This window comes from Pipistrellus hanaki (assembly GCF_964339955.1).
Source record: "Pipistrellus hanaki genome assembly, chromosome: 5".
NCBI lineage: Eukaryota > Metazoa > Chordata > Mammalia > Chiroptera > Vespertilionidae > Pipistrellus > Pipistrellus hanaki.
The window spans coordinates 32494304-32517794 of record NC_140507.1 but is presented as its reverse complement, the minus strand read 5'-3'; the positions used below and the strand labels follow the sequence as shown (position 1 = coordinate 32517794).

At 35.8% G+C, this 23491-nt stretch overlaps 1 protein-coding gene across 6 annotated transcripts in view; it reads right to left on the bottom strand.

The window, feature by feature from the left end:
* Positions 1–23491, bottom strand: part of RAPGEF6 (Rap guanine nucleotide exchange factor 6) — a 156960-nt gene that overhangs the window by 58710 nt on the left and 74759 nt on the right. For all 6 annotated transcript variants that reach the window (XM_084886552.1, XM_084886553.1, XM_084886548.1 and 3 more), the window contains 7 exons: positions 21504–21640; positions 20208–20366; positions 19490–19642; positions 13376–13540; positions 10504–10611; positions 7886–8089; positions 3661–3769 (listed from right to left, as the gene is read on the bottom strand). In XM_084886552.1, coding sequence (XP_084742678.1) covers positions 3661–3769; positions 7886–8089; positions 10504–10611; positions 13376–13540; positions 19490–19642; positions 20208–20366; positions 21504–21640 — 1035 coding nt within the window. The remainder of the gene's footprint in view (positions 1–3660; positions 3770–7885; positions 8090–10503; positions 10612–13375; positions 13541–19489; positions 19643–20207; positions 20367–21503; positions 21641–23491) is intronic.

Here is a 23491-nt window from a genome sequence, read left to right as displayed (position 1 = left end):
TACTAACACCTTACCACCATAAATAATTTGGTTTTTAGTTGTAACACTGGACCATTTTGAAAGTTTCAACCAGAATGATTTCACATTACCAAAGTATATTGTAAGCTTATGAAAAGCACATTTTTGCCTTCAAAACAATGGAAATCTTTAGGAGTCACCTTTCAAATATACTCTCTCTGCTTTATTAAGATACAATAACGGCCTTCCAGTTTCTATTTTTATATTCACTTTATTTTAAACAACGTGGTAAAGGTAAAAATGCTTTTTTTGAGCTAAAATGAAGATATTCATCCATTCAAAAATATTTGCCGACCTATAAATATATGTCAGGCACTATACTAGATGTCTGCAGAGCCCTCCTATTGGGGAACACAGTCTACAATACAGAGAGGACATAAGGGACAGAGAGAACATAACGAGAGGAACTAATAGAGATAGCAAAAAAGGGAAAAATTTCCTTAAGTCACTGTGTACGAAGAGGTCAATAAAGTGAGTAGATTTTTAATTAGGCAACGGGAGGGGAAGAAGGAATAATTCTAGTAGAGGAAACCTCTAGTTCAAAGTCTCTGTGGTAAAGAAAATGTTAAGAGCAACAGTAAATCTCTGAATGGGCATCGGATATTCATGGCTGTAGTGTGTATATAAGGTGACTCAACAGTGTACAAAGTAATTTCTAATTTGGGGGAAATATTTACAATCCTTAAAACAATAGGATATTCAAACATATCAAAAGATGAGTAACTCAGCATAAAAATTGACAAATAAAATACTTTTTACAGCTTTGGCCGATGTGGTTCGATTGGTTGGGCAGCATGTGTGTGTGTGTGTATGCATGCGAGTGCATGTGTGTGTCTTTTTTTTTTTTTTTTTTTTTGCTAGTTCAATTACAGGTCAGGGAACATGAGGCAGCCGGTAATGTGTTGTTTTCACATTGATGTTTCTCTCTCTTCCCCTTTCCTCTCTCTCTCTAAAAATCAATGAAAATTTAAAAAAGACTTTATAACACACATAAAAAAGTGCTCAAACACTCTCATTATTAAAGAATACAACAATAACTAAAGTTGATTATGCCCACTGCCACAGCATGCTTATACACTGACGAATGAAGTGTAATATGCAGACTGGGGTAAACTTTTGGAAACTGATTCCACTTTGAGAAACTTACAGGTACAAAGAATTTTTATTACATAATTATAAATAGCAAAAACTGGTAATAACCTAAAACAAATATTTGAGTTGACATCTACTCAATAGATTGCGATGATAATGCAATGGAATTCTATGCCATAACAATTATACAAGAGTAAATCTGTATGAACTGATGTAGAAAGATAAAGAATACTGTTCACAATATAGTTCCATGATGCATCTTTCTTTAGTGTTTTAATTTTCAAAACATATCCGTGTATTACTTTTATTAAAAAGTTAAAATGCTTCCCAGCCAGCATGGCATGGTGGTTGAGCATACAATTATGAACCAGGAGGCTGTGGTTCGACTCCTGGTCAGGGCACATGCCCGGGTTTCGGGCTCAATACCCAATATGGGGAGTGTAGGAAGTAGCCGATCATTGATTCCCTCTCATCATTGATGTTTCTATCTCTTTCTCCCTCTCCCTTCTTCTCTGAAATCAATAAAAATAAATTGAAAAAAATTTAAATGCTAATAAATTATCTGAGTGGTGGGATTTTAAAAGATGTTAGAAAGTTTTGAAAGCCAAGAGGAACTTATAAACTAAAATTCCAGAGCAGGAAGAATGTCAGCTGAGAATACCAGCTGTTTTCTTCTCTGGGGACATTTGCTGAGTCTAAACATAATATGTGAATCAGACAGAGGGAGTCTACTAGAGGAAGGAGGAGTTCGGATGGCTGTGAGTACTGGCATAAAAACTGGAACAGAGAGAAGTCTAAAAGCAGTGTCACTTTTTTTCCACGGGACATTTCTATTAGTAGTATTGCAGCCTTTCTATTTTACATCTCCCAATGTCCATGTTGTTAACCAGTATGTTTTATATATATATTTTATCTTTATACATAATATTTGATATCAGTTACTAATTATTATGTGCTAGGTACAAAAAGTTAAAAGTATAAGAACCCTATAAAATACAGAATCGGAGAAACTGAAGCTTGAAGAGACTAAATAATTTGGTCTTGGTAATAGAGCAAGCTCTGCTTTCCTATTTTTAAAAATCAGAATCCTTTTGGTGTAAACCAAAAGTTTATGTTTCTAAGTACTAGTTCCAAACTCTAGGAAATCCAAAATCTGTCAAGGCTTACTTATTTGTTGCTTAATGAATATAATATTAGGAATTGCAAATAGTTACTTAACATGACTTCACATGAGGTAATTCAGTAAAAGGAACTCAAGTGAAATGAGGAAAAACAACATGTTTCATTTTTCATTATGACTAAGTGCAGTACAAAGAGGAGCCAAAGAGGAAAAAAACAGACACACTTCCTTTTCCATACCCATAGCTTTTAAATTCAACTCTTATTTCTCAAACTGCAACCAAAAGGACCTAGGAGAAACTTTTTCCACTATACTTTGTAAAGATTCAAATTTTCTTTGATAGTTTCCAATTGTTTTACTGCTTCCCCTCTCAGAATTTCAGGGAAAACTCAATGGCATTTAATAAAACCAAATTACAAAGTCATTCTAAATGTCTAAAAAAACAACAAATAGATAAAAAGTACAGGCTTAGTCTTTGGTTCAATCAAATACAAACAGGATCAAAACACACTTCAGACATAATAATCAACATTTTTACATAAAAGTAGAATATGATGTTATTATAAATTTATAATTTACTGCTTAATTCAATGGTTTACTCAAGTTATTTCCATGAAACATCTAATCTGGCATTCGTATTATTATTTAAAAAACCTAGCTAAAACACTAGAAGTAGAATGATTTGCACATTAGGTGGAGGGTGGGGAAAGCTAATTCTGACTTTTAGTTTCATTGGGTCATTCTAAGTCTTACTCAGTATCTTCCTATAAAGTACATAATTGATTCTCAGTAGACATTTTATAAATGACTGACTAAATATATTTGTACACATGTTTTATTTTATTTTTAAATATATTTTGTTGATTTTTTTATAGAAAGGAAGGGAGAGTGATAGAGTTAGAAACATTGATGAGAGAGAAACATCGATCAGCTGCCTCCTGCATACTCCCCATTGGGGATGTGTCCACAACCAAGGTACATGCTCCTGACCAGAATTGAACTTGGGACCCTTTAGTCCGCAGGCCGATGCTCTATCCACTGAGCCAAATCAGTCAGGGCTGTACACATTTTAAAATGTACTTTCTAGCCCTAGCTGGTGCACTCAGTGGTTACAGCTTTTATCCCTGCATAGAAGGGTTGTGGGTTCGATTACAGTCAAAGGCATGTACTTGAGTTGTGATTTGCTCTCTGCCCCAGTTGGGGCATGAGTGGGAGGCAACCAATAGATGTCTCTCTCTCTGATTTTCTCCCCTCTCCCTCCCTTTCAGTCTCTCTAAAAATATAAATAAAATACTACAATCCCAACACCAAAGATCCTAAAAATGTTCAAATAGCTATAAACATGTTTCCATTTTACTATTCTCCTTTGCATTATAATGATTCTTTTTCTATTACAAAAAAATCTCAGACAGTTTTAAAACAAAACTTACCAAAAATGTTGGTCTTTACAGTAAGTGCAAGATGAGTATTATTCCTTAAAATTTCAAGGGCCTTCACAAATGTAATATTCTCAAAGTTTTGTCCATTTACTTCCATTATCTTCAGAAAAGTATTTGAAAAATATAAATTAAGACAGAAACAGTATCAGTTACCTCTGAAACCTTGAGTTTAATGGTAAAAAAAATAAATTAAATGAAACAAAATATGCCTGTAAGTGAACAATGGTTATCTCTGAGAAGTGGGATTACTAATATTTTTCTTAATATTGTTATATTTCCCTAAATCTCTGCTATAATATGATTTCTCTGGAATCATATTAGAGAAATTTAAAAAAATAATATAGCCTGGTTTTTATGAAGGAAAATTTTTAATCATGCCATCAGTCCATAAAAAGTTTTGCCTGTGTATACATACAAATTTTATGAAACATTCTAAATGAAATTTATTGCATTTAAAAGAGATAAAAATGGTACTCTGAATACATCTATTAACATTTCCTGTCACTGTTGAACCAGGCAGTCCAAAAGCAAGCAGCACAAACTGTAATTTGGTTCTTCCATGTGACACTGCTGATACTTCAAACAGAAGGGCTTCTCAAACTTGCTGGGCCTCAGAATCACACAGGAAGTGTATTGCAAGAACACTAATTCCAAAGGAAAAGGATAAAGAAATAAACATATTGAACAAAAAAGAAAGCACAGAGGACAGATCTCAGGAACTGACAGAAAGATTCCCAAAGGATACAAAATAGAGTGAGAAACTAAGTAGTAGGAAAATAAATTTAAAAAATCACAGAGGTAAAATTCCCAGAGTTGAAAATATCTACTCTATATACTGAACTGGATCTTCTAGTATATATAAAAATAAAAAAAAATTAAAAAAAAAAAGATTTAAAAACATATCTCGTGAAAATTCTGAATTCCAAGGACAGAAAACAAGAAGCTATAAGTATTACTAAAGGGGTGAAGGTAGGGACCAAAGCTACCTAAAAAATAAATATAAAAGTTGGTTTTGTCTTCTCTCGAGCAACAAACACTAAAATGATATAATACTTATTTATGAGGGAAAAATCACTGTGACCAAAGAATTTTATACTCCTCCGAATAAAAGCATTATCAGACACGCAATGACACACAAAACTATAGTACCCATTTGCCCTTCTTAAGAAAAGTACTAGAAGACAATGAGATGAATCCAATGAATGGGGACATATAGCACAGAGGAAATGAAGGTGATAAATGAGATTAGTAAGGTAGGTGTAAATGTCTAAATAATTATAAGTAATAAAATTATAAAACTTAATGCATATGTCAAAAGCATTCTTAAAAAAAGAATCGAACCAGGGACCCTTCAGTCCACAGGCCGACTTTCTATCCACTGAAGAGCTAAAATGCTAATTAGACCAGACAGCGGAACAACCTTCCGGAACAATCTGCTGGAACGACCAGTGAGTGGGGGGTGCAGCCAGTGAGCCTGTGCCACCATGAAAGCCATGGCGGTCCCGGTGCCCCCCCTACCCCCTCTGCAGAGGTCATGGGAGAGGAGGCAGCGCAGGGCCGTTCCTGTCCCAGTGCCCCGCCTTCTGCAGAGGCGGTCACAGGGGAGCGGGCCTAAGCTTCAGAGTGTCATCTCCTAAGGTCTCCCAGGCTGTGAGAGGGCTAAGCCAGGCTGAGGGACTCCCAAGTGCATGAATTTTCATGCACTGGGCCTCTAGTTAGATATAAAATCTCAGACAATTTCAATGATTGTGGGAGGATTGAAGGAAGAAGTAAAAGCATTATTTTTTTTCTCTCAGAAATGAAATAATTGGATTTCAGTATTTTTTTTTTCTATGAAGAAAAGGTTCTTAAATGTATTCACAATAAATTACTGGAATAATAAATATACTGACTCCAGTATCCTAAATACTAGATATTCTTAATTTGCAATCCCAGGTAAGGCTGAGAAATCTCTATTTTTTAAAAAGCCCCCTTAAGGAAAGAAGGGGATCATTACAATTTTATATCAGAGTTTCTTAATGCATTTTTTACATCTGGGTTGGATAACTCTTTGTTGTGGGGGCTGTTCTATTGTGAGGTGTTATAGTCAGTACAGCAGCATCCTGGCCTCTATCCACCAGATGCCAGTAGTAATCCCAAATCATGACAAAAATATCTCCAGACACTGCCAATTTGTCCTTGGGGCAAAGTCACCCCTGGCTGAGAATTCCTGTTCTGAGATACAGAACAATTTTTCTAATGTGAATGCCTAAAAATCATAAAAAATAAAAAAATAGTATGGTTCAGTTAAGTGTAATATAAAGCTACATTCTTAATTAATGGATGAACTGACTAAAATTTTAAAATGGGAAAAAGCAAGCTTTCTAAGTGATTTAGCTAGATTTGGGAAAACACTCTTTGTTGTATATGAGAATCATCTACCCTGTTTTCCCGAAAATAAGACAGTGTCTTATATTAATTTTTGCTCCCAAAGATGCGCTAGGTCTTATTTTCAGGGGATGTCTTATTTTTTCATGAAGAAGAATACAGTACACATTTATTGTTAAATGAAAATAAAGGAAATTTACTACCTATATACGGTACGGTAGTTGTCAACACAAACCAGACAACTGTGAATCCTACAGTATCAAGAATTTACTCATTTATTCAATGACAATCATGTCATCATCTTCTGGAACATCATCATAACAATTCAATTCCTGAATTTCTTGGTGAATTTCTTGTGACTCCATTTCTTTCAGAATCAGTGGACCAAATCTCTCATGTTTAGCCTGGGGGGGGGGGGGGCGCCTTATTTTCGGGGGATGCCTTATATTTCACTCAGAAGGAAATCTGTAAGTAGGTCTTATTTTTGGAGGATGTTTTATTTTCGGGGAAACACGGTAGAAAGCTATGTTAAAAATACAGATTCACAGACTTTATATCTGGAGAATGTGATTAATAGGACTGATGTGAGCCTAGGAATCGAATATTTTAGTAATAAGGTTGTCAGTAATCCGATTTTGAAATATGCTGCTCTACAGTTACTTAATGCCTATAAGGAGAGAATAAATCCCTACTAACTTTCTTCCAGTATCTCCTTTCTACTAGTCTCTTACCCGGCTCATTGCTTATGAATTGTAGTCTATTATCATATGAACATTATGTAAGCTGAAACCATCATTTATGGTCATCTCAAGCCACTTACATTTTAGAATGTTATGAATGGAAGTGCTTGCTCCTTCTAACCTTCCAAAGGTGCTTTTGAAATACTCTGAAGTTGCCAGATATACAGCTTCCTAACTCTTAGAGGATAGGCAGGACCATTAAAAAAGGTCGTGCTGATAGTTCCCAGACAACCATACTGTTTCTGGCCATACTGTATCAAACTTCCCATTAAAAGTTATAGATAAATGACAAATACATTTTAACGTAAGCCATTTTAAAATACCACATCTCAAAAAGCTCAAATAATACTTTCTTAAATTGATCACGTTTATTTGAAGAAATAACAGGTGACAAAAGTAGCAGCAGATATATCACTTTATAAGAAGGCTTTAATTTAGCCCTGACTGGGTGACTCAGCTGCTTGTACCATTGTCCTGTACACCAAAAGGTGGCAAGTTCAATTCTCAGTCAGGGCACATACTTAGTTGTGGGTTTGCAGGGTGCATATGGCAGTCAACCAACGAATGTTTCCCTCTCACATTGATGTTTCTCTCACTCTCTCCTTCTCTAAAATCAGTAGAGACATATTCTGGGGTAAGGATTATAAAAAAAGGTTTTAAGTAAAAAAAAAAAAAAAAAAAAATCTATTTTTTAATTTTTAGAGAGAGGTAGAAAAAGAAACATTGATGTGAGAACAAATCATCAATCGGCTGCCTCCTGCCAGAGAATCAAACCAGCATCCTTTTGGTGCACAGGAAGATGCCCAACCAACCGAGTCACAACATCCTAGGGCAAAAAGGCTTCAAGTGGTTGGTTATCACTTACCTCAGCAATTTTTAAAACACGGAACACTTCACAATTTAGTCAGGGGCATTACCTCTTTTCCCTTAGATCAGCAAATAAAAAAATGACAAGAGCTAACACAACAACTGAATGAATAAAAAGTATACCTATTTTTCTGTCAGATCGGCAAAAAATAAAAATAAAAAAATTTTCTGATGTGCCACAAAATTCTAGTAATTAGTTTACGTGTGCCACAGATGAAAAAGGTTGAAAATTGCTGACTTACCTGATCACCACGTTTCAGTCCTGCATCAGCAGCTTTGCTACTGGGTTCTACTCCTTCGACAAAAATACCAAATCCCTTCTCACTTCCTCCATTAAGGCTGAAATGCAGAGGGGACTCCCGGGAGGCCTTTTGTAGCACAACTTGTCTCCACTTAGCCTTCGCAGCACATGCAATATTCAGTAACCGCAGATGACCATTCATTTTCTAGAAAGTAGAAAAAGGAAAAATGTTTACAAATTTATGTAACTACTCCAATAGGCTTTTAAAAAATCACCTAAAATTATTAGAATTAAAGCAGAGTAAAGAACGTGTAAGTTGGGATAAATAAAAGTGAAGGAGAGAGAACTTCCACCCCACAGCACTCTTAAGAATCTCTTAATATGAAAACTTCTAGATAATTACAAATTAGAAAAGATTTCAAAGTGATATTTCATTTCGAGGGGGATGACAAGAAAATTACTCTTCATTTCCTAAACCTTGACTAATACTTACTGTACTATCTTGCTTATCTTCTGGCTGTTATATACAACCCAAATCATTTTAAAACATTTATTTAAAACCTTATAGGACTTGAACCACCTTTCCAAATACTACAATAATATTCAAAGACACAGTCATGTCTCCACCTCTCCCAAGAATGTTATTCCCATATTATTTTAGATATTATTTAAACTTAGTAATATTCTAACTTCTATGTTCTAATACCAGTTTAACATCCAACTACTCCAAAATAGTGTAATATGTATAAATGTCATGTCCATAACAAAAAGCTGATGTTTTTTCAGGGTAAGGACCAAGTCTTACATCTGTCCTGATTCTATATAACACTTTGAAGTATAAAGTAGAATTCCATAAATAATTGATGACTAGCTGATTACTGGAGGGGTGGAGGGGGGGAGGGGGAGTCCCATGATTGTAAGGTCCCTTCTGTCTTCCATTAGCCCCTTGAATATATATTCAAGCCAGCACTGGAGGACCCAAATGATGGAGGCCTCTATGACCTTAGTCAGGCTTCCCAGTTCCATTCAAACTCCCATTTTGCATACAAGCAGACGTGATGCCCAAAAGGCTAGAGGAACCAAGGAGTAGAAAAAGGGACAAAAGTCTGCCAATTTCCCCTCTTTATGCAACTCAATCTACTTATACTCTATGACTAATAACAATAATTCTTGAGCATTTGCTATGTGCCCGTTTTGTTCTTAGATTATTACACTCATTAGCTCATTATAATCCTCATAACATTCCAAACTAGGGACGATTATCTATAAATACTAGGGACGGCTATCTATAAAATAAGACAACTGAGGCACAAAAGTTGAGGCAATTGTCCAAGTTCACATATAGCAAGTGATGGGTTTGGGGTGTTAATTTAGTCAATGGTTCCTCAGCTATATTATTATTTACTTCCTGAAATTGCAGTTACTTGAAGCAAAGACAACTCAGTTGCAGTTCAAAATTTTATATCTAGCTAGGAGAATAAAATATATTTATAAATAGCTACTGCAAGCACCTTGAGATGATTATTTTAGGTGTTAAATATTTAGAACAAGTGAAATCATGCAGAAGGATGACTCAGAAAATCTAATGTAGAAATGATATATCTAAGACAGGCCCTGAAGCACATCTGGAAAACTTGAAGTAGAGAATTACGGCTTGAGAGAACTTTAGAAAAGAAGATAAAGTAACCTGGTTGGCTATAATCAAGGGTTCATAGAAAAAAGGCTAAAATGTACAGTACATGAGAGACCTGAATATACAAGTGAGGAATTATTTTGGTAGGAAACACTTCGGTTTATTGACAGAATAATAGTCATCTCATTTGTGGTTTAAAAACAATCTTTTGACCACAAAGAATGAATTAGAAAGAAGAGAGACTAGAACTACAATTCTAGGAGGCTTTTATAACAGATTAGGCATAAGAAAATGAGGGCCTAAATTGGGGAGTGAAGAAGAAATGGCTGAGCCCTGGCCAGTGTGCTCAGTGGGTAAAGTGTGAGTCTGTACACTGAAGGGTTGTAGGTTCAATTCCCAGTCAAGGGTCGGTTGCAGATTGATCTCTGCTGCTGGTAAGGGCGCATGCAAGAGGAAACTAATCGGTGTGTCCCTCTCACATCCATGTTTCTTTTTCTCTCCTCTCTCTTCTCTCTCCCCTGTCCCCTTCCTTCCACTTTCTCTAAAAATCAATGGCAGAAGAAGAAAAAAAAGGAAAGAAGAAAGAAGAAAGAAGAAGAAGAAGTGGCTGAGACAGACCATGGGAAATATGTGTATAGTGACCCAGGTCACTTGAGCAACTCTGTACATCTTGACCAAGAGAAATCAAGGCAGAGAGGGAGACCACATATGCACAGGAGTTTATAAGCCTGGGTGACTAGGAGAAAATATTATCATTAGTCTTATAGTAGAAACAGAAGAGTCAGGAGGAAGCATGATGTTTTTCTGGGTTGGAGTGGCAGAAGATGAATAGAACAGAATATGAATATGGAAGTTCTCAGAACAGACATTCAAGACACACAAGATGAAAGCTGTTCTGAATTGCTGTTCCTGGGGAGAATGGAGGAGGAATCCCTAAACTCTGAAAAAAAATAATAAAAAAAAAGATAAATTCTTTTGAGCCTTACCGTATCTTCCAGATTTTTTTCAAATTCCTCCAGAAATCGAGTCATAGCAGGATCACCTTCAAAATCATTAAAATGATTATTTACCCATAATAAGACAATCCGTGTTACCTGTGGAAACATGAAGAAGGCAGTATGAGGTTATGAGAGACATTCTTTCACAAGATTCCAAAAACATGTCCAGAACTAAGTTTTATGGTTAACCCTCTCTCCTCCCTTTCCTACACATGACTAACACCCTCTTTCCTTTCCTGTACTCAAAAGGTACATTCTAACAGAGACACATGGTTTAGTTGAGCTTGGGAATAAAAGTAACATAGAGCCAAGACTCTGTCCTCAGAGAGAATACACAAACCTAGATGTTAACATGTAAGAACATGAGATATATATTTCAGACAGTATCCTAAAATGCAAGCTTCTGAGGACAAACATATAAAAAGTGTTGCCATAGCCAGGACCATTTAACTAAAATTGTAACAAAAACAAATTTGAAACTTATTTCATTTATAAATACTGTGAGTTTTCAAAGTTTTGAATTGCTTTTACTTTGTGTCACAAATTAACAGAAAAATTAAAAGCTAGCAAATGGAAGTTGAATTGAATAATGTGCCTAGCTAACTATGCAAAGTATGTCATGTATTTTAAGAATTGTGATAGAATACACATAAAACCACTATTTGACCACTTTAAATGTTGGCATTTAGCTCATTCACAGTGGTGTGCAACTATCACCACTACCTACCCCGTTTCCCCGAAAATAAGACAGTGTCTTATATTAATTTTTTCTCCCCAAGTTGTGGTAGGTCTTATTTTCAGGGGATGTCTTATTTTCAGGGAAACAGAGTAGTTCCAGGACATTTTCACTGCCCCATTCCAATTAAGCAGTTAGCTCCTATTCTGGCTTCTCTGCAGCCACTAATTTGCTTTTCTGTGGTATTTGCTTATTGTGGATTTCGAACAATATGTGAACTTTTATGCCTGGTTTTCCACTTAGCATATTGTTTTCAAGGACCATACCTGTTTTTCATTCCTTTTTATGGTTAAATAATATTTTATTATATGGCTATACCACATTTTAAATTTTGATACGACTCAATTTATCTATTTCTTCCTTTATTGCTTGTGCTTTGAGTATCATGTATCTAAGAAAACATCGCCAAATCCAAGGTTATGATTTTTGTACCCCCTTTTTTTTTTCTAAGAGTTTATAGTTTTAGCTCTTATTTTAGGTCTCTGATACACTTTGAGTTAATTCTTTGGCACGTGGATATCTAGTTGTCCCTACATAATTTTTGTTCACTCTTAGCACCCTTTATTTCCCCACCAATCAAAGTAACTCTTTATAATCCTGGGGGGAAAGGGAGGGGTAAGCCTATAGTTTTGGACATTTTAGTTTTTTAAACAATAGAATAATGCAGTCCAGCTAATTCTAACTTATTTCCTTTAAAATATAATTCAGACACACTAAGCAATTATGGACCTACTTTAATGTTTCTTAAAATAACAGAATTCCACCAATTTGCAAGGCATTACCAGTCTTTCCATTATATATGTATGAACACCCCATGAAATGAGGTTAAGGCCGAAACCGGTTTAGCTCAATGGATAGAGTGTCGGCTTGGGGACTGAAGGGACCCAGGTTCAATTCCGGTCAAGGGCATGTACCTTGGTTGCGGGCATATCCTCGGTAGGGGGTGTGCAAGAGGCAGCTGATCTATGACTTTCTCATCGATGTTTCTAACTCTCTCTCTCTCTCCCTTCCTCTCTGTACAAAATCAATAAAATATATATTAAAAAAAAAGAAAAAAGGAAATGAGGTTAAGATAATCTATTTAAAATAGACAACTATTTAATGCAAAAAATATTCAAAGGTAGATTTAAATAAGGCACAGCAGATATAAACTAAGATAAAAAAGACCAACAGTTTTCAAATGATTCTATAAGAAAAATCAACATATTCTATATTGCAGCTTACAATCTAAGCCCTCTTAAAAAAAATTTACTTGGTAAATATTCTTTCTAAACTATTAATCAACTTTTAAATATCTTTCAGAAACAATGAAATATTTTGAGAAAGTTCAGCAATACTCTCATGTGGCTATTGTGTTCTCTGAATTTGCAGCTACATCACAGCCTTATTTTTGTTTTTGTCTTATAAGCTCATATCCACTTTTAACACACTATCCTATCTAATAAAAAGGGAATATGCTAATTGACCATCATGCCCTCACAAAATGGTGGCGCCAACAGCCACAAGATGGCAGCACCCAGTCCCCTCAGGCCCGCCTCATCCAGCCAGAGTCCTTCAGTCCCCTCAGCCAGCCAGTCCCCCAGTCCCCTCTGGATCACCTCATCCAGCTGGAGTCCACCAGTCTCCTCAGCCCCTCCTCACCCAGTCCCCGCAGCATCCAGCCTCACAGTGTCCAGCCTCACCCAGTCCCCGCAGCATCCAGACTTACCCAGCCTCACTCAGCCCTGCAGGGGAAGGCAGCAGGGGATGATCTGGCTGGCAAGCCAGGGCAGTTGGGGATGATGATGACAGCAGGGGAGCAGTTAGGCATCAATCAGACCAGCAGGGGAGTGGTTAGGGGCAATCAGGCAGGCAGGCAGGTGAGTGGTTAGGAGCCAGCAGTCCCAGATTGGAAAGGATGCAGCCTGGGCTGAGGGACAACCCCACCATGCACCAGGCCTCTAGTTTTGTCATAAAGTTAACTATACAGAGATACATCAATACTAGCTCACTATTTTTTTTTTTTAGGTGAATTGAATTTTATAAAAATAAAATAAACATTTAATTTATCAACTGCAAAAGGTTTTATGAATAAAATTTAATGGTTAAAATCACTTCCACGTCCTTTACACTTATAATACAAACCTTATCTCTTAAGCTGTCAATTCTAAACCATTCCAATAGTTTAATTCCAACATCCAAAGGACTTTCAAGAAACGTCCTATAAGTTAATAGAAAATCTTCTATATAAGTTGGGTCCACAATGGAATGCTCTTCTATTAAATGCATGATGAGTCGTTCGGGTGTTGCCTAAAAATCCAAAGATAGAAAAGATTAAAAAATAAACAAATAGCTCAAATATGAAAGAACTGCTACTAATCACTTCCCATTGTAGCCACTCCATTAGACAAGTCCTCAAAGAAGAGTTTCTCTCTAAAAGCACTTAGCTCAGGGATTAGGTAGTCTCTATAGGCTGTAATCCATCAGCATCCAGATTTAGAGCAGGGCAGGGAACATCCAGCCTGATGGCTGGGTAAGGCCTTTGAAATCATTTGGGCTGGCCCTGCCAAGGCAACCGCAGGCAGCAATTGAAATTCAGTAAATCTACGAGTTTTTTTTCATAGCACTATAAATTTATTGTAAGTGAATTACAGTAAGTCAATGATGTTATAAATATCCAAATGGCCCTTGGCAGAAAAAAGGCTCCTCACCCCAGGTTTACAGAGAAAAAAGGAAAAAGAATAAAAATTTATTCTGCTGTAGCTTTTTTTTTTTTTATTGGCATTTCATTGTGGCAGGGCGTTTAAATTTCACTGATTTACCCCTGGTGTGGACTGTTACTGCCAATTATACTGCAAAGGGGGGATGTAATGATGATTCACCCAAGGCAACAGAAGGAAGAGTTGAGAGTTAAAACTTAAACAAACAAAAAAATCCTACCCTAGCTGGTTGGGCTCAGTGGCTAGAGTATTGGCCTGTGGACTGAATGATCTTGAGTCTGATTCTGGTAAAGGGTACATGCCTGGTTTCAGGCTAAATCCCCAGTAGAAGGCATGCAGGAGGCAACTGATCAATAATACTCTCTCATCATTGATGTTTCTATCTCACTTACCCGGTCCTTTCCTCTCTAAAGTCAATAAAAATATATTTTTTAGCCCTAGCTGATTTGGCTCAGTGGATAGAGCATCGGCCTGCGGACCACAGGGTCCCGGGTTCTATTCAGGTCAACAGCACACACCTTGGTTGCAGGGTGCTTTCCTGCTCGGCCTGTACAGGAGGCAACCATTCATGTGTTTCTGTCATATAGATATTTCTCTGTCATTCCCTCTCTCTTCTACTCTCTCTAAAAAAACAAAAAAAACAAAACAAAAAACCAAAAAGAACAAAACAGAACAAAAACAATGGAAAACTATCCTCGGATAAGGATTAACCAAAAATAAATAAATAAATAAATTAATAAATAAATAAAAAATAAAATAAAATATATTTGTGTGTGTGTGTGTGTGTGTGTGTGTATATTTAAAAATCCCATTAAAACCAACCAACCAACAACAACAACAAAACACTGACAACTTTCCTCCAAATTAATCTATTGCAAATTATCTTCTGCCTCAGGCTACAGGAACAGCACACCAGTTCAGGATCGCTTGTTTTATTGTTGCTACTTCCCAGAATAGAAGTTTCCTCTTCTTTAGTTTCTCTATGCTAATTAACCATCTTAGAGGAACCAGAAGTTCTAGAATTTTTACATAACTCAGAGTATTAACTGCTTGCCTGTCTCTAAATTTATAAAAAGGAATGTAAATAACATTTACCTACTGCTCATCTTTGAGCTTCTCAGTCAATGTTAGAATTACTTTTGCAGCCTTTTCAAAAGTAGGTACACAAAACAAATACAGAAATAAACCAGATGCTAAGCCAAATATAAAAACATGACTGCTGTCCATAACCTCAAATTTTAATTTGTTTCATTCATCCAAACAGTTCATGGATCAAAATAACTAAATAGAAAACATACACTAATCCTAACAGTGTTCATATCTAAGGTTTTTTTTTAAGTACCTATTACTACCAATGTATGTAAATAATTTTTCTAACAGGAAGTCAGAAATAAGGCTCTTCATTTAACCTACTTAAGGAAAAAGGCAACACAGGTCATTCCCAATCTTCTCCCACCCTCCAAAACAATCTACGAGCACCACACTGGGTTTATTATTAGGCTAATCAAGATTTGAAGTCACTTAAAATCTGGTTCTTAGATCGTGTATGTAAGTCATGGGTGGAAATGATCAACATGTTGAAGGCCATTATTCTGATTGGCTAAATGAGTGATTTTCAACTTATGTGCACTAATAATTTTTAAAACATGCAATATCCGACTAGTCAGGGGCACTGAACTCTTTTCCCTCACGTTGTTAAATAAAAATATGACAACAACCAACACAACAATAGGTGGATGGTGTGAATGAATTAAAACTATATCTATTTTTGTTGTCAGGTTGGCAAAAAATATGTTTGGTGTGTCACAGAAATTTCAAAAATTAGTTTAGCTGAAACCAGTTTGGCTCAGTGATAGAGCGTTGGTCTGCGGACTGAAAGGTCCCAGGTTCGATTTCGGTCAAGGGCATGTACATTGGTTGCGGGCACATCCCCAGTAGGGGGTGTGTAAGAGGCAGCTGGTCCATGTTTCTCTCTCATTGACGTTTCTAGCTCTCTATCTGTCTCCCTTCCTCTCTGTAAAAATCAATAAAATATATTTTAAAAAAATAATTAGTTTATGTGTGTCATTAGATGAAAAAGGTTGAAAATCGTTGGGCTAAATAATTGAGGCAGGATACTTGTGGGGACTAGGCTAAGTCATTGAGACAGGAGAGCTATGGAGACTAGGTCATATGTTTAAAACTTTATAGAGTCATGTAAAAGCACGTCACTGAAGTTCTCAGTAGCATCCCATAAGCTGGATACTGGGAGACATTGAGGATAAAGCTGCCTGGTGAAGGAGATTGCTGGCTGTAGAGATTGGTTATGATGAGCAAATAAGTAATTATACAAAGCGTAAAAAGAGCCACTGTTGGGAAAGTTATTTACAAATATAGAAAGGAAAAACTAGAAAAAACTGTTGTAGCCTGGCTTGTATGGCTCAGGAAGTCAGGGTTTGATTCCTGCTTAGGGCACAAAGCTTGGGTTATGGACTTGATCCCCAGTAGGGGGCGTGCAGGAGGCAACCAATTGATGATTCTCATCATTGATGCTTTTATCTTTCCCTCTTCCTCTCTCTCTGAAATCAATAAAAATATATAAAAAACCAAACCAAACAAAAAACTATTGTATAGTAATTATTGGAAGTATTGGTATGAACTCAAGATTGTTACAGATAAATGGATAGATATACAGAAGTTATAGATGTGTATGTATTTATAGTTAAAATATACATATACTAGAGGCCCACACGAAATGTGTGCAAGAGTAGGCCTTCCTTCTCCTGGCTGCCAGCACTGCCTTCCCTCTGGCATTCAGGACCTGGACTTCCCTCTGGCACCTGGGACCCGGGCTTCCCTCCCGCCACCAGCAGGCACCCTGGACCCTGGCTTTCCTCACAGCCCCGGCTTTGTCTGAAAGATCATCTGGAAGGTAGTCTAATCCAGTGTTTTTCAACCTTTTTTGGGCAAAGGCACACTTGTTTCATGAAAAAAATCACGAGGCACACCACCATTAGAAAATGTTAAAAAATTTAACTCTGTGCCTATATTGACTATATATAAAGTAATTCTCTCGAATAGGAATCAAATAAACACAAAGAAAGTATTTTATAATTACTTTATTATGAAATATTAAGTAAACAAAATAGTGAAAAATTATAAAATTCTTGTCTTGTCTGCACCTATGGCACACCAGGCAACATCTCGCGGCACACTAGTGTGCCGCGGAACAGCGGTTGAAAAACGCTGGTCTAATCTAACTAGCATATTACGCTTTTATTATAATAGATTTCTTAAGCTCTGCCTGAGAGGCACTAGAACAAGCACGTCAAACTCGCAGCCCACTTGACCTGCTTGCAAAGCAATGATACTTCAGTGGCAATGAGTAAATGCCCAGATCTTGGTTTTCAAATGCTCTTCTCCACTAGAATAATCCAGGAAACTCTAGAGAAGTTAATGATTTCAAAGCTGTAAATATAAAGTGAACCTGGAACACCTTGCTTTGCTAGATAGTAAGGAAACTCTCAAAAAATGATGGTGACATGTCAAAAGGATACAGGAGCCTGGCCAGTGTGGGTCAATGGTTTGTCAAAAGGATACAGGAGTCTGGCTAGTGTGGGTCAGTGGTTGAGCACTGCTGACCCAGGAACCAAGAAGTCATCGGTTCGATTCCTGGTCAGTAGGGCGTGTGCAGGAGGCAGCTGATTGACAAAATTTCTCTCTCATAGATGTTTCTATCTTTCTATCCCTTTCCCTCCCTCCTTCTCTTTCTCTAAAAATCAATAAAAACGTGTTTTGTTTTGGGTTTGTGTGTGTGTGTGTGTGTGTTTTTAAGGATACAGGAATCAGTCTTAAGAGAATCTTACTGGCCAACTCTGGGAAAACTTGACCATTGAAACAACACTGATGATAAGAGAATGCTCACCTTTATAGAATGACAATAAATGTAGAAAAAAATAGTGGAAATGGGAATATCACCATTTTAGGCAGGAATAGTCAATAGGACTGGTGGATAGAGACTTATAGAACATTTTGCTACAGAACATCTCTCCTCCAAATACTTATCAATTATAAAGGGTAAATGGTAACTTTTCAATGAAAAAAGTTACAAACAGGTGATTAAGGTGGTGGGACAGGTTGACATGTGCTCCTTGATACGAGGCACTGAAAAGAGCACACCATTTATGTAGAATTCCTGCCAGGAATGCATGACTTGAGTCTAGTCATCAAGAAACACTGAATAGATATATGCAGGTTGAGGGCCATACTACAAAATATAAGATCTGTATTCTTTATAACTACTGAAAATATGAACAGGAAAAGACTGTTCTTGGAGTAAACCTAAATGCACCTGTGTTCCCAGATAAGATCCTGGACCAGACAGGAAAAAAGATCTATTGCTGGGATAGTTGTTAAAAATTTAAATAGGGTCTGTGGACTACCTGGTTTTACTTTACCAATGCTCAATTCCTAGCTTGAAGGGTTCTATGCTATTTATACAGTAGAGTGTTTTTGTTTTAAGGAAATACATAATGGAATATTTAGGAGTGATGAGGCATTACATTTGCAGATTGCTCTCAGTGGTTCAGAAAGACTGCTGATAATGGAGAAATGCAGTGAAATGCTAACACTTGAAGAATCTGAGTCAAGGAGCTCTCTATAAATTTGAAAAAGTCATTTAAAAATAAAGTATTAAAAACCATAAGTACCACCAGGCAATCGATTCATATGCTCAATTTTCTACATACAAAACTTATACTTATCATAGAAAAAACAAAAACAAAAACTGAGGAACAGCCTGACTCCTATCTGACATCAGTCCCTCTTATTATTAAATAAGCGATTACATTTGTAACACTTACTTATTTTGCAACCAAGATTAACTTTAAAAGAGAAACATGTGATTATTTCTTCTCTTACAACTAGGGTTGCTCTATTTTATATCTAGAGGGTTTTAAATAGACAGGAGAGTGAGGGGGTGATCAGAGGACAAAAGGGTATGGGGTAGAAAAGAGGGAATTAGAAGGAAGAACATCATGGGCATCAGTACTCAGATTCTACAATGTGCAATCTTTTTTATTTACCTCACTTAGCCCTAATAAAGCCTTTCATATCATCTGCATTTTCAGACAAGACAACTAAGGTTCAGAGAAGTTAATGCTTATTTCAACGTTATAAGGATCCACTAAGCACTGCATTTTCATCTAAGATTCCTTATGCCTTTATGGTTGGTCCTTTCATTTTCTGTTGTTTCTAAATATTGTCATCTTTGATGAAATTAACTTCTATTATCAATGGATCACAAAATGAATTTAAGGAGAACTTTGACCAGTATATCCTAAAATAATATCCTATCCATTGTTAAATAGCAATGTCAACCATCATCAATAAAATGTGTAAAAATCAACTGTAAAAAAAGCAAAAAGTACCAATAATTATTCAAATTAGATTTCAAAGTTAATCAATTATCTTGCACTACTCAAAAAGTGGTTCAAAGCCTTCTAGCCACGATTAAAGCTTTATTTTACCAGTCACTAGAATAATAAGTAAAAACACTCACCTTGATTACAATGTGTCCTTTCCTGGTTCCACTCCGATCTAGTTCACGATGCTCATGCACCATAACAATTTCTCCCTCTTCTTCAACTTTATGGGTATTTTTTTCCACATGATTTAAAATTCTCCAATAATCCTGCTGGGCTATGCAGACAAACTGTCCGAGAATAACATGGGGACAATTAACAAATCTGTAGTACATAAATACATCACTACGTACCAAGGCAGAGCACAAAGGTAGAAAATCAAGTGGCATCAGTTCTTTTTGACTTAATCCCTTTAATTCTTAACAAAAATCAAGATAAAATAAATAATTCATGCACAGAGACCAAGGAGTTTTTGATTTTGAATTCTGCTCTAAAAGGAGAAGTGAACTACTCTCAAAACTGATACTATGCAAAGAAAACATGAAGCAGGAATTAGAAACAACTTAGAAGTTCCTATTTCTTTCCTTTATTTAAAAGAAGAAAAGAAAAAAGAATGAACTGGTTAATATCAGACAGAAATTTAACAAACCAATATTTGGTATACCCTCTTAAAAAATTTTACAATTTGTTCAGTCTCACAAATATGTGAGATATAAAATCTAATTTCCTATATTAACTGTGAACTTTCGAAACTGATAATTTTCAAATAAAGCTATTGTATTTTAAGGAAGGAAAAACAGGCTCAGCCATTTTAAGTCAACAAACAAGAGTGTATGACCAAAGACATAAGCTTACCTGGCAATCATCTACTTTAGTCCTAACAACTCCATGCATGTGCTGCTTATCCAGAGTGGGAGTAATTCCGAAACTATTTCCCATAAAGAGATTTTCCACTTTTCCATCTGCATGGCTGATTTCTACAGTGCCATTCAAAATAACATACCATGAGTCGAGCTATAGAGAAAAAACAAACAAACAGGTTTTAAGAATTCTTCTTTTTAATAAAAAAGATAATTATATGTTAACTTGAAAAAATAATCAATAAATAGAACTTGTATAATTTAAAAAAGGGAAGGTCTGATTATATTACTAAATACTGTCAGTAATACCTGATGCCTGTCTATGCAAACCATCGAAGCTTATTTTACTCTTTCTTCTTTTAATCACCAAATGGAGTTTGAAAAGCATTTCCATCAAACTTTAAAATGACTTAATATTAATGTACATAATATTACATCCCATGGTTTATAATAATTCAGTTAACCCCTTCTTATAATTGTATTACTTTTGGTCACTTCCAATTTTCACTATTATAAATATGCTGCAATGATCACCTCTTGGCATAAATCTTTGAGTTTTATATAATGTCCCAAGGAAAGACACTCATAAGGAGAATAATAGGTAAAAAACTATTAATAATTTGGGGCCAATATTAAAAGTTTCTAAATGACTTTCCAGAAAAAATACTGGCAATACATAATGTTCACTGACTACTATCTCAGCAATTTTTATCAGTTTGATAAGAAAAATAGTGAAGTACTTTCTAACAGCAATAATACCTTTCAATTTCTCTGCAGTCTCCCCTCACCTATCCATGACCGCCAGGGAGCATTTCTGGACATTAGAATTGCTACATAAAGGCCTTAGCTGATAGCAGTCCCCTGGGAGGCATCTGTATCAATGCTGACCTCATTCTTTTTTAAAAGAACATTAACATACAAAAGGGATAAGGACAGTTGAGTAAATACCTAATAAACATTTTAAAAAATGATATAAATATACAAATAGAATAATAATTATGAATTTTTAAAAAACCTTATGGCTTAATTTGAGAAGTAAAAACAAATGTGGTCCAATAAATATTAACTATTAAACATTTATTCTATACTAGGAAATAAAAATTAAGACAAAATACAAGAATAAAATTAAAAACCTATCTCTTAAGAAATTTTAACAACTGAAAACTCGGCGTTCATTTAAAACAAAGTGTATAAATTTGAAGTCAAGATTCACACAAGTTTATGGAAATTATATTATTCTGAAAATTACCTCCCATACTATATAATATGTAACATTTATTTGCTAACCTACCTCTTGTCCATCTTCAAGAATAATAGCTCCAGCCTGCTCTACCACTTCAAAAATCATCACTGAGCAGAGTTCTCTCCTTACACTCATGGTCATGTTTGCAAAAGCGGGGAGCTGGTGCATAAACTCCAGTAATTGTTCTATTAAAAAACAGAAATTGTAGTACAGAGACCATCAAGGACACTTTAAACATATAATAAAATCTAGAATTCAATGCCCAATTTCTCAATCAGCTCATGAATATATGCTGCTAAAGTAGAGAAATCAAGGCACAAGATATATGCTGGTTAAAAAAATGAGTTATTTGGTTAATAGATGTATTCAGACTCACATGAAAATATAGGCACATGGAAGATATCAGAACTCACAAACTCCAGATAGAACTGGGAAACTATAGATTTGGATGAGGCTAGAGAGTTATTTAATTTTCCTAGCCTGAGATGCCACTATATAGTGGTTAGTACAGTGATGTCTTTTGATCTAATAGATTAGTGAAAAAGCATTTCATCTAATTCTTACTGGGCTAGAGTTTAATAGACAAATGTTATTAACAAATGTTAATAATTAATTAGAAATAACAAATGTAAATTCTAGATCAAGATTTTTCAACGAAACACAAGGTAATTCTTCAACCAACAAATGTTTATAAGTGCGTGCCTTAGGTTATTCCCTGGTATAAATACATGAATAATAAAGATAAATATTCAGAAGAAACATATATAAGGAGTCAGCAATGGGCTGACACAGAAATAACAATAAGGTGCTATTCACCCACAGATAATTGGGAGTTTGTTATATTTCAATTTAAAAAAAAAAAGCTTTGTGAAAATAGATAGCATATAATTCTTCATCATAAAAAAAAGCACTTTGTTTTTGTCCAGATAATATTCTCAATATGAAACTAAACTGCAGGTTACTTAACTATATACCATTAGAGTGGCAAGGCATGTTCAAATGTATTGACTTATCCTCACACAGATTATGATTACTATTAATACCAGCATCTTCTGATTTGAACAGCAGCAGTATAACCATATACAGAAAAATCTAGGATAAAATCTTAATTGAATCAACAATATATAACGAAACTAAGTAATCTTTGTCTTTAAAATTAACATTAGCATCTTTAGAATTTTTTTTCTTCTTTCTTTAGCATTAGTTAACTTCCGGAAGTTACTACTTCTGTAACAAATTACATAGAAGAAAATTCAGTTTTAACCAGAAATTATAAACATATATACTTCTTCAAGCTAGAGAAAAACATTTTTCATAACAGAAATTTTTTTTAAAAAGCTAATTCAGACATTGGACACCAATATATTATGTTTTAAATGTCTTATAAGCACAAACGGGAAAACCACTTTAATGGAATCAAAGCTTTGGTTTTATAAATTTGGGCAGCCAGGATGTGAGTGAGAGTGGTCTGGCTGTGACATCTGTGTGACTTTCAGGGTTGATTCAGTTAATGTGGTAGGCTAGGCTGGTGACCCCTTCTTCCCTCACATTCCCATGAGCATCCATGCCAAGGCTGCATGCTTGAAAAGGATGACCATCCCCAATAGAGGAGGACTGTTCTTCAATCAAGGGCTTACAAGTGTCTGTGCTACCGTTAGACCCTCTAAACAAGCTCTCTTATTGGGGCAACTAGCCTCAAAGATGGCCCTAAATGACAACTCCCTCTTGATATTTATGTCTTCATGCATTCCCCTCCCATATTATATGAGGGTTGCTCTGTGTGACAAATAGAACTTTGAAGAAATAATGATATGTCATTCCTGAAGCCAGATCATAAAAGACATTGTGGCACCCGCCTTACTCTCTTGAATTATTATACTTGCTTTGGGGGAAAGCCGCCTGCCGTGCTGCGAGGACATTTAGGCAGCCTCTGGAGAGACCCACATGGTGGGGACTTGGGTCTTGTGCCAAAAGCCATGCCAGTAGCCACCTTGGAAACAGGTCCTCTAGCTCAGTCCAGCAAAGCCTCAGATGAC